General features: G+C 39.7%; 2 protein-coding genes across 4 annotated transcripts in view; one reads left to right on the forward strand and one right to left on the reverse strand.

The window, feature by feature from the left end:
* Positions 1-4,091, forward strand: part of rc3h1b (ring finger and CCCH-type domains 1b) — a 21,245-nt gene extending 17,154 nt beyond the window's left edge. Inside the window, 1 exon segment of the mRNA XM_053233259.1 lies at positions 1-4,091. This exon segment is cut by the window's left edge and continues 301 nt beyond it. The gene's annotated coding sequence lies outside the window, so the exon portion shown is untranslated.
* A 35-nt stretch (positions 4,092-4,126) lies between these two features.
* Positions 4,127-10,318, reverse strand: zgc:110366 (uncharacterized protein LOC550476 homolog). 3 transcript variants are annotated; one of them, XR_003403975.3, is made up of 8 exons: positions 10,163-10,318; positions 8,795-9,043; positions 8,611-8,712; positions 8,365-8,456; positions 8,098-8,280; positions 6,038-6,097; positions 5,200-5,324; positions 4,127-4,841 (listed from the first exon to the last, which is right to left on the reverse strand). XR_003403975.3 is itself a non-coding variant. In XM_026935845.3 (8 exons), the coding sequence occupies exons 1-7, from the start codon at positions 10,221-10,223 to the stop codon at positions 5,210-5,212; spliced, it is 843 nt and encodes a 280-aa protein (XP_026791646.3). In that variant the 5' UTR covers positions 10,224-10,318; the 3' UTR covers positions 4,127-4,841; positions 5,200-5,209. The 3 variants fall into 3 exon arrangements, 2 of the variants coding, with proteins under 2 accessions (XP_026791646.3, XP_026791645.3); XM_026935845.3 differs by having other exon boundaries at positions 5,200-5,305; XM_026935844.3 differs by lacking the exon at positions 5,200-5,324.
* Between the last annotated feature and the right edge of the window lie 164 nt (positions 10,319-10,482).

Below are 10,482 nucleotides of genomic sequence, written 5' to 3' on the forward strand. Positions count from 1 at the left end.
TTTGAAAAGAAATACGCCAATATGAGGGACACACACACACACACACACACACGTGCGTGCGCGCGCGCACACACCTGCATGCTGTTACATGCATGCACAAAACACTTGTTTTATTTTAGAAAAAGAAATGAGCAGTATCTGCCGTGATTATGAATCTTTTTTCCTTTTTGTTCTGTGAATGAGCTTTTGTTTTTGTTTTAAACGACTTCTCATCGCCTGGAAACCAGGGCATCTGATTATCCTGATTATTTTTTTTTCTCCTCTGCATTTTTTTTTTTTTTTTTTTTTTTTTTTTTTTTTTAAATTAACGCGACAAATCTGCGGCATAGGAAAAGAAAAGCGAGCCGACTCTGTAGCATCTTACAACCGGTAATCTTAAAAACTCCCAGAAATCTGTGCAGCCTTGAATATGACGTGACGGACCAGACACAAAAGTAGCACGGAAAGCCTTTTATCTGTCCATTTTGTATGGAGCGTCACTGCAGCTTTCCCCACAAGGTGTAACCGACACGGTGGCGAATCGATTAGAAAAAAAATAATAATCAAGCCGGAGCTGCAGCTTCGGCGAACACGAGGGTTCGAGATAACGGAATCAATCGTACGATTTCATTTAATTTATGGTTTTGGCTATAGAACTGTTCAGAATTTGTAAGTCGGGTGTCTAGAGCATTCTGTTTTATAGAATGCGTGCAAATGTCTTTAAAAAAAAAAAAAAAACACACACAAGCACTTTCTTCCATGTTTTTCTATGAGCGTGTACTTTTTTATTCGAGGAAGAACGTCTTTTTTGATCCTCGTGTTCGCCGGAGTCGCAGCGCCGTGGGTCCGGGGCGAAACGTTCTGCTTTTTGACTCCCAGCGCCACTTGTGCGTGTGCGTGTGTGTCACGTGGATCGCGGCCTCGTTCACAAATTCCCGTCAATTCTCCCTGACTTCTGTGAAGTTGCTTACGTGGGTTTTCTGGTCACGTTCGCATATTCAGGTCAAGTTGCTGCACAGGAACGAGGAAACGACGCTCGAACGCATCAACACTCGAGAAAAGCAAAACGCCCACGGCGATCCTAAGACTTTTCCGACGGGCGTTTAGATGAAACAAGATCAACGTTTAAAATAGATTAGGCTTGTAATCGAGCTCCTCACAACCTCGCCGGTTTGTTTCGAATCGATTTACCGCAGCAACGTTTACTTGAGCTTATCACCTCGCTTCGATGTAATTGTGTGTTTTTGCACATAATAATATTCAGCTGAATATTCAAACAAAAAAGATAAGGATGCCCCTGAAAACGGATCAAGACACGGACAAGCTCTGAAGTCTTCCTATAGTGATGACATTCTTCACGTGCAACATTTCCTTCTAGTCTCTTGAGACCGACTATGATATTAAGCTCCAGTTTTGGGTGCAACCTCTTAAAGTGTAAACTTTTTGTCTTGATTACTTTGTGCTCTAGTTGTCGTGATTACTATTATATTAATGATTTAAAGTCATAGTCTTTTTTTCTTTCTTTCTTTTTTTTTTTTTTTAAATTATTATTCTTATTATGATTTTGCTCGAGAAGAGCATGCAGCTTTTTCCAAGCAATCGTCAAGATTGGACTCGAGCCGCGTAGCCGTGCAGAGACGGAGCGGACGTTTTGTAAATGAAGTTTTGAGGGTTTCGTGTGTTTCTTGTGCTAGACAAGCATCCGCTTGCAAATAGTCGTCCTAGACGTGGAAAAAATCTCGCTAATCCAAATAATCGGCTTGCTTCCAGATGGAAAGGCAGCCTTCTTTGTCGTAATGGTCACTTTTTGCATTATATAAACATTTGAGGTTTTTGAAATGATGCTAATTTCTTTTGTCCTTGATTAAGGTCCACTTATGCTGTTCGCACAGTCGAAAACTTTGCCGCAGTCCAAGAATTGCTCGTGTGTTGTACATCCACACAGGTGCCAACATTGCTAGCAAGAGAATCTAAGCAGGCAGGAAGAACAAACTGAATTTGCAGGAAGTGAAATTAACTGCTGAACGCATGTCTTTTACATCCGACGTCCTTTCCCCTTCTGTGATTTGCCTTTTCCACCGATGTTTGGTTTGAGCAGAAGTTTTCAGCTGTCTCCCATATCGCTGTAACAAAGGGTCAAAAATATTTAAAAATATATACTGCTTGAGTGAAGCAACAGAAAAGCATTTGCCGTATCGTTGGGAAGCGCAAGTCCGTATCTCATCAGTTATGCACCGAGTCCAAGAGAGCAAAACTGGGCGTGAGTAACGGTGTTACGGACAACCGCAGTGACATTAGCCAATCGTGAGCTGGTTTAAGCTCCTGTATGTGGAAGAGGGCAGATAGCGCAAACTTCCAGGCTGGTGGCCGTCATGTTACAGAACTAGCGAGTGGGTGGGAATTGGCAAAAATGATCAAATTAGGAGAAAATTGTGGATTTCACTCAAGCTGTAGACGTTGGCACCTCTGAATCCAGAATAGCTACAAACCTCTGAAATGTCGTGACAGTTTTTCTGGTCACAAACACTGAGCCTGTCAAAATTCATTTCATGTTCAAAGTCCAACCAAAATGTTCTGGAAGGACAAACCTTTAAAGCCTATAGCTGATTAAAAAAGAATCAATCTTGGATTTATAAGCTTTAGCGGTTAAAACATGCTAGTATTTAAATAAGCAGACTGAATCCTTCTGAGTGGATGTTTAGAAAGACACACAGGATTTTTAAAATTTCTGAGTTTTCTTCGTTGTTTGGTGACCAATCAAAGCAAAGCCAGCTCTATCGACAAACTCCTTCAAGCTAACGTTGGCTAACTGTGCAGGAGAGATGATGGATGTCTGTAGACAAGATGGATGAGAAATAGGAAACTAGCATCTTGTAATCTTTAGCGTAAAATAATCGTTGAAGAAATTTACTGAAAAGAAATGTATGAAAATAATCCTAGGTCACATCACGTACCTGCCTCCTGGGTTGTCGTCTTTTTGATTTGTCGCCTGATTGAACAAACATGATCGTTTTTTTTGTTTTTTTTTCGTGTGTGTGGAAGGAAGCCAGTGTTTTCTACTGCGGCGAACTCGTTCTTTTTTCCATGTGACATTCGCCAAAATGAAACCGAACGAAGCGTTTTGGATTCTCTCACACATGCTCTTGGCATAGCTTAACATGTTAGATGTTCGAGCATACAAGTGTGAGGAATTTATTTTTTTTCTTTCCCCTCCAGCATGATGTGACCATGAGGGGCGCATAGCTAGATAGCTAGGATGCTAATTTTATTTAGATTATTTGGGAACGTGCGATAAGTATTTAAGATTAATCAGTAATGGATGTTTTCCTTTTCTGTTTTTTTTTTTTTTTGTACATTTTAATAATCAGTGAGTTCATAACTCTTGGATCTTTCTTTTTTTTTTTTTTTTTTTCTTTTTGTGTGTTTTACAGATGAAATCATGTCGACCCTCCGTGTTCATCCACTAAATATAAGTGGCATAAGACTCATTTATATAAGAAAAGTTTTGTGCATGATGTTTTTCTTTCCTGGAGCAGAGGAGTCACAGTGTAAATGTGGCGTTCTTTGCGAGCAGGCCTGTTCCTAATGGATGATATTCATTTCTCTATGCGGATCGTGTCTGTTTTGAGCGGACCTGTAGCACTCGTTTAAACGATAAAGGTGAATTAACTCGTTTTTGAACCTTAACACTGTTATGGCTGTGTCTATATAATTTCTTTTTCTTTTTATTCCTAACTTTTTTGGGAAAAACAAAAAAATGTACTGGCTTTTTTATGATTACTTCTGAGTCGTCTTGTTTAAAAACAGAAAGAAAAAAAAAAAAACCTCTTAAATTAAGGTACAGGCTTGATTTCAAACAAGGAAAGGTTTTATATATAAACTTTAGATTATACTCCATTAAGGAATGTTTAGAACCATCTTACTCCAATGTGGATGTAGCCATTATTACGCCATTTTATGACTTTGTAAAACAAATTCACTGTGTGAAAATTGGTTTGCATTTTTTGTATAATACAATCTGCTCTTTGTTTTTGTTTGAGAGGTGAAACTGGAAGTGTGGAGGAGGAAAAAACCCTGTGCTATTAAAAAAAAAAAGAAAAAAAAAAAAGAACTTGTGTACGACAGTGATTATAAACGAGAGGATGAATTAAACAATATTGACACTTAAGTCTGTGCGGATTTATTTCATTATAAAATACAGGATTTGAAATGTTTCATTAAATGAGTGACATTGTGCTTGCACTTGCATAGCTATAGCTATTACTGACTTTTGTCCGAAAGTAGCTTAGATGCATTTAATTTCTTTGACATCTGGGGAAAAAATAGACTCAACACCTCACACATGGCCACCTGAGTGTAAGATCGACCGTCTGATGGCTTACGGAGAAGATGCCATGCCCAAAAGCAATAACGCTGGTGGTTCTTCAAGCGTTCCTTCGTGAGCTAAACTTTTTGAAGTAAAAAAAGTTGAAGGATTCTAGAAAATTCCTCCATGGGGTTTCCCAAAAGGATGAACCAAACTGGTTCACACTCTAGATGTAACTGTAAATCTTCTCAAATAAATCTTCTGTAAATCTTCTCATCTTTCCAATTTCCAAGCCAGCTACATGACCTGGTTCATTTGTCTTGTTAATCAGGGAAATCAGAATGATCAGAATTTGGGACATAATGTGCTCCACGGAGCCATCCTGTGTGATGTGCGCAGGAGATCTAGGGTATGTCTAAAAATTCACAAAGCCGAACCCGCTGCCCCGTTCTCGTTATCCGTTCCAGAGCGGGTAGCTGAGATGAATAAGCTTTTTGTCTGCATGTAGTCGCCCGATACTCTCCATGTCCTCTTCAGCCAGCGTGAACCCAAAGACCTGTAAACAAAAGAGCCAAAACAATGAGTGTTAAAGAAATCCTGACGAATCAAGAAGAAATCCTTCACAGGTTCTCATCTGTGCTAGTGTTTTTCCTGCTCTAACACAGGAAGGGCTGCTAATCACCTGATGAATTTACGCATTAATTGACTCGGTCCTGTGAGACATGATTGTGAGACATGTATGGATGTGTTAGACGCCACCTCGGGCAGTTAGGACGTGTGAAACAGGAAGTAGTTACATAGGGAATTCTGTTGCTTTTGGAAGTAGAAAGAACTAAGAAGTGTACACAAAAAGAGTACAATTGTGACCTGACGCTGCAGTCATGCTCAAATTGAAATACAGATTAAATACACACACCAGCGTGCTCACTCCACGTGGGTTGGGTCCCAGCTCACGCGCCTCCCATCATGCAACGCGTGCATGGCAGCCATGTCAGTGTCTTCCAGCTGGAACCCAAACACCTGTGCATGCAGAGGCAGTCTGAGAAAAAACGACAACTGAACGTTGTTCCAATGTTGTTTTTAATACACCCTTGCTGACTTCCCATCACGACTCGGAAGTGTGTGTCGCTTAAGCACAAGAACAATCGATTGTTGTCTGTCTGTCATTTATGCTCATAATGGCTTGCTAAGTAGCTACCGTTATTGTGGATGTAGTAAAAGTTAAGCAAAAGTACACAAGTTTCTAGAAAAAGCTAGCTGGCTTGTCAATAGCTAGCGAAATAAAGCTATTAAAGCTATTGGCTAGATAAATCGCAGTCACTACACAGCAAAGTGAAGTGCTACAATCTCTTCAGATCGTAATGACTTCTGAGTACGTTCTTCTCCTGAAGTCTGTAATGGCGTTGAATCAATTCCTCTGGTGTACAAAAAGGCTCATCTAACAAACATTACTTGAGCTAATGCTATTGGAACGACGACTTATGGGAAGTCAATGAGGGTGAGAAAGACAAAGACAATGACTTTGTGGTACACAACCCAATTTGTGAGTAGCTGCAGCCACTGAAGATGTGCTAGAAGCTGCACTTGGAGAACAAAATGGCTCCTCAAGGGTTCTTTGGATGGTTACGTTTTCTTTTTTAAAGCATAGAAGCTTGAGGAGGTTTCCACAGACACACAAAACTCACTAGGGTGCTACATTTAGCCTTTGAGCTAAAACATAAATCCTCCAGATCTGAAGAACTGAGAACTTACTTGGCAGTTTTCAAGAATCCTATCAGGTTTGGTAGACTTTGGGATGGTGATGATCCGATTCTGCCAAACAAAAAGAAACATAATCGATGACCAGGAACAGTGCAGTTCATCCTGTTGGATCTTTGTATAAAAAAAGTGAAAATCTACTTTTATTTTTGCAAAATTATATACAAAACGAACTCCAAAATGAGTTATGGGCGTGTCCTGTAACAAGACACCAACTTTAACACACTTGATGTCTTTTTGCCACAAAATCATTTAATTTTCTCCTAGGGTGTGCTAACTTTTGCACTATTTGAAATGGATCATCTTTTGCCGCTGCCTTTTTGTCCTTAACGAAAGAAAATTTAATTGTTCCCGTTGAACTGAAAATTAAACGTGCACTGAATGTTATTACTAATATTTATAAAACAGTTATTTGATTTTTTTTTTTTTTCTTCATAAAAGAGTGTAATGAAACCACTTCAGGGTGGCAACATCACAGCACCCAGTCACTGATTACTTTCCTATAACGGCACTCCCAGACGTGTTTAAGGAACAACACATTGTTATTTTTATCCTTTTACATTTACATTTAATCCCTTACCAGTTTCTTTATTCTTGCTCTGGAAGCTGCTTGTTGTGTTACTGATTTACTAATAAAACTTACAAAGCTCTGAAACAAGTCACCTTCTGTAAACGTTAACTAAACGTCTCTTTACAGAAATCTGTACATCATTGTACATCATACTGTACGATTTCTTTCTGAAATAGTAACATCTAAAATAAAATCTGTTAATGCTAAGCTTACATTCCGTGATCATCCACCATACACGCCTAGCACATTAATTAGAACTAGCGCATTAGTACATCGACGATTTGGCTACAACAGGAATGACTGTCAGAGCTGCGGTTACGGAAAATTAATCCGACCAATCAGAACCAGGAATTCAGTAGCGTTGCTGTATTTGTTTATTTAAAGCATCCAGTCAAATCCAGAAGGAAAAATAACTGGAATTTAAAACAAATGCTGTTAACAGGGTTGGTTAATTTCATGAAATAAGTTCTTAGAAAAGATACAAACATTAACTCCAGAAAAAAAAATAAAAGTCTTCACTTGTAGTTTACGTTAAAAAGCTCTCTTAAGTGCGAATACCATTTTTAAATTTCACGTCAAGTAATAGTTTGATAAGTTATTCCTTATTATAATTCAAAATACAATTAAAGATCAATTGTATTGACCCCAAAGGAAAGTTTTGTTCCAACTGGCTCAAGACAAGCCAAAGAACAATGAACAGATCTGGAAAATACATGTAATACACTCACTGTCCACTTTATTAGGAACACCTGTTCATTCATGCAGTTATCTAATCATCAGAATATCAGGATGAGGAGAAAGTGTGATCTCTGTGACTTTAATCATGGCGTGGTTGTTGGTACCAGATGGGCTGATTTGAGTGTTTCAGAAAATGCGATTTTCACACACAACAGTCTGTAGAGTTTACACAGCATGGTGCAGAAAAAAAAAAAAACCCAGTGAATGAGACAGGGACATTTCTGTGGGTGGAAACGCCTTGTTGATAAAAGAGGAAAATGGACAGATGGGTTTAAGCTGCGAGGAAGGATCTAGTAACTCATATAATCACTCTTAACAACCGTGGTGAGCAGAAAAGCATCTCAGCATGCACAAAACATCAAACCTTGAGGTGACTGAGCTACAACAGCAGAAGACCACATTGGGTTCCTCTCCCGTCAGCCAAGAACAGGAATCTGAGGCTATCATGGGCACCGAAAGCAGGCAGATGAAGATTAGAAAAAAAAAAATAAAAAAATCACCTGGTCTTTTTCCAGCCACTGAGATCACATTTTTTTTCCCAATTCTAATATTTGATGTGAACATTAACTGAAGCGCCGCATGATTTTTTTGCCTTGTGCTGCTGCCACATGATTGGCTGATTAGATAACTGCATGAATGTTCAGGTGTACAAGTGTTCCTAATAAAGTGGAAGGTGAGTATGTAATATACATATATATAAACATTTATACAGATATAAAAATAAGATTTGAACTTTCACTTGTACCTGAATGCTCCAGCGGATGCAGATCTGTGAAGCACTGCGTCCGTACTTCTGCGCCAGTTCCACGATGAGTGGATGATGGAGCGCTTGACCCTTAGCTAGAGGGCAGTAACCCTCAAACGCTACGCCCTCACTGCGGCAAAACTCCACCAGCTGCCACGGCTGCTGAAACGGATGAAACTCCACCTGCAAAACATGGAGCACTTTGTGGTTCTGATCATTCCATGGACACCGCAGTTAAAGAGCCAGCGTCCTGTCCTTCGTCCGTACCTGGTTAACGTGAGGCATCACGCCACCGTCCTCTTTCAGTTCCTCGAGATGTGGGATCAGGAAGTTGCTCACGCCGATGGAACGGCACAATCCTGTGATGATAGAGAAACATCTGAGGATCTCCTCGCATCAGCAAAGAAACTGAAAGCCACTACACGCTACACACGTGTCCTGATTAATGATTTTCATTCATCTGAAAATCCACAACAATATATACTAGACACGTAGTAGGACAGACGCCTCCACCTTCGTCGTACATCTCCTCCAGAGCTCTCCATGTGTCGGCTCGGACGTCCCTGTTGGAGCGGCCCGGAACGCCGCAGTCAGGCCAGTGCATTAGGTACAGATCTGTAGGAAAGATCTGTACATTACACCACCATCAGATTACAGCGTCTCAGATAAGTTAGCAGACAAAAGAAACGACTCGTACCTAAATACTCGACCCCGAGTCTGGCACACGAGGCCCGACAGGCCTCCTTGGCGCTCTGATACCCATAATCCCCTGGCCACAGCTTGGTGGTGATCCACAGATCTTCACGTGGGACTCGGCTCTCCACGATTGACTTACACAAGGCTTCTTCACAGCCGTATCTTTTAGCCGTGTCTATGTGCCTGATGCCGCACTGCTGGAGCGCGTAGACGACTGCATCGTGGGAGTAGCCACCATTGTGCGATGTTCCTAAACAGGAGCCGTTAAAGAAGTAAAAACAAAAACAAGCCAGACATTACTAATAGAGCATTTATCATTATAGCACATTGCTGTTGAAATCTCCACTCTGATTGGTCAGAAAGGTTTGATTCATTTTCTATAACAGCAGCTCTGACAGTAATGTGGGTTTACATTAATGCGCTCGTTCTAATGCGTTTCGTTTCTATAGTAACAGTTGATATGGTGAATCTTTCTGTAAGGAGTCTCCAGTGTCAGTGATTTTTAACACATTTTGGTGTTCCTGATCTCACCAATGCATTCTTTTATTTGTAAGAATGTACCAGATTGATGATTTGACCACACCTGATGTTTTTGCAATCTCTCTGATGCGGCTGTTTTGATTTTTTCAGCCTAATCGTGGCTTGCTTCAGTGACAGTGACGGTTCTCTGGATTTAATATTGAGAGTTAACAGTGATGCATGTGCATATACTACACCTGAAACCAACTCTAGACCTTTTATCTGCACTTGTAAGTGAAATAATGAGGGAATAACACACATCTGGCCATGGAACAGCTGAGCACCAATCTGTCCGATCACTTTTGGTCCCTTGAAATGAAGGGATATATTAAAAGTGCTACATTTTACCTGATTTTGATGTAAATACCCTCAAACTAAAGCTGAAATTCTGCACTATTTAAACTCCTACATTAATTTTTAGCTAAAATAAGAATAATAATGTCAGTGTTCAGATATTTATTAACCTGGTGTTATACTCTGAGCCAGACTATGTCTCTGAAGTGAACTTTGGACACCAGACCTGACAGTTTAAAGGAAAATTATGTTCATATCATATTTTAGGCTGAACTATTCCTTTTAGTTTCAGTGTTTTATGGCTCTTACATTAATTTAACATCATTAACATCATTTTTGAATAAGATCATGACCCTGATGAGGCATGTTATGGCTAAAGAACTGGACTGGAAAACACTGATTATAGTCCTGATCCTAAACAAAGTAGCTCTTTCCTTCCAAGTGACTGCTGCTTACCGTAAAATCCCGTATATACGCGCACCACACTTTCCATTCATGCACATTTAAAAATAGTACACAACTCAGATATAACATTAAGTGCACAACTTGTACTCACCTAAACCTAGGATTGGGATTTTCAGTCTATTGGAAAGCTCAACGTCTGGGAAATGCTGCATTGGAGAAACAAAAAGCGGCTTCTTTCATACCAAAACTCTTCATGCGGAGAAATATGTGCCGTGTCCAATAAGCAGCCAGAGGTGTCGTAAAGCGGCTTTTTTTGCGACAGTATATTTACATGTCGGCAGGCGTAAATCCTTACCCTGCTTAAAAAGTATAATAATAATAATAATAATAATAATAATAATAATAATAATAATAAATTATAATGAGTTATGCAACGTTTAGAAAGTTCATATTAATCTGTTTTTTATTTAT

This window comes from Pangasianodon hypophthalmus, chromosome 4, assembly GCF_027358585.1.
Source record: "Pangasianodon hypophthalmus isolate fPanHyp1 chromosome 4, fPanHyp1.pri, whole genome shotgun sequence".
Taxonomy (NCBI): domain Eukaryota; kingdom Metazoa; phylum Chordata; class Actinopteri; order Siluriformes; family Pangasiidae; genus Pangasianodon; species Pangasianodon hypophthalmus.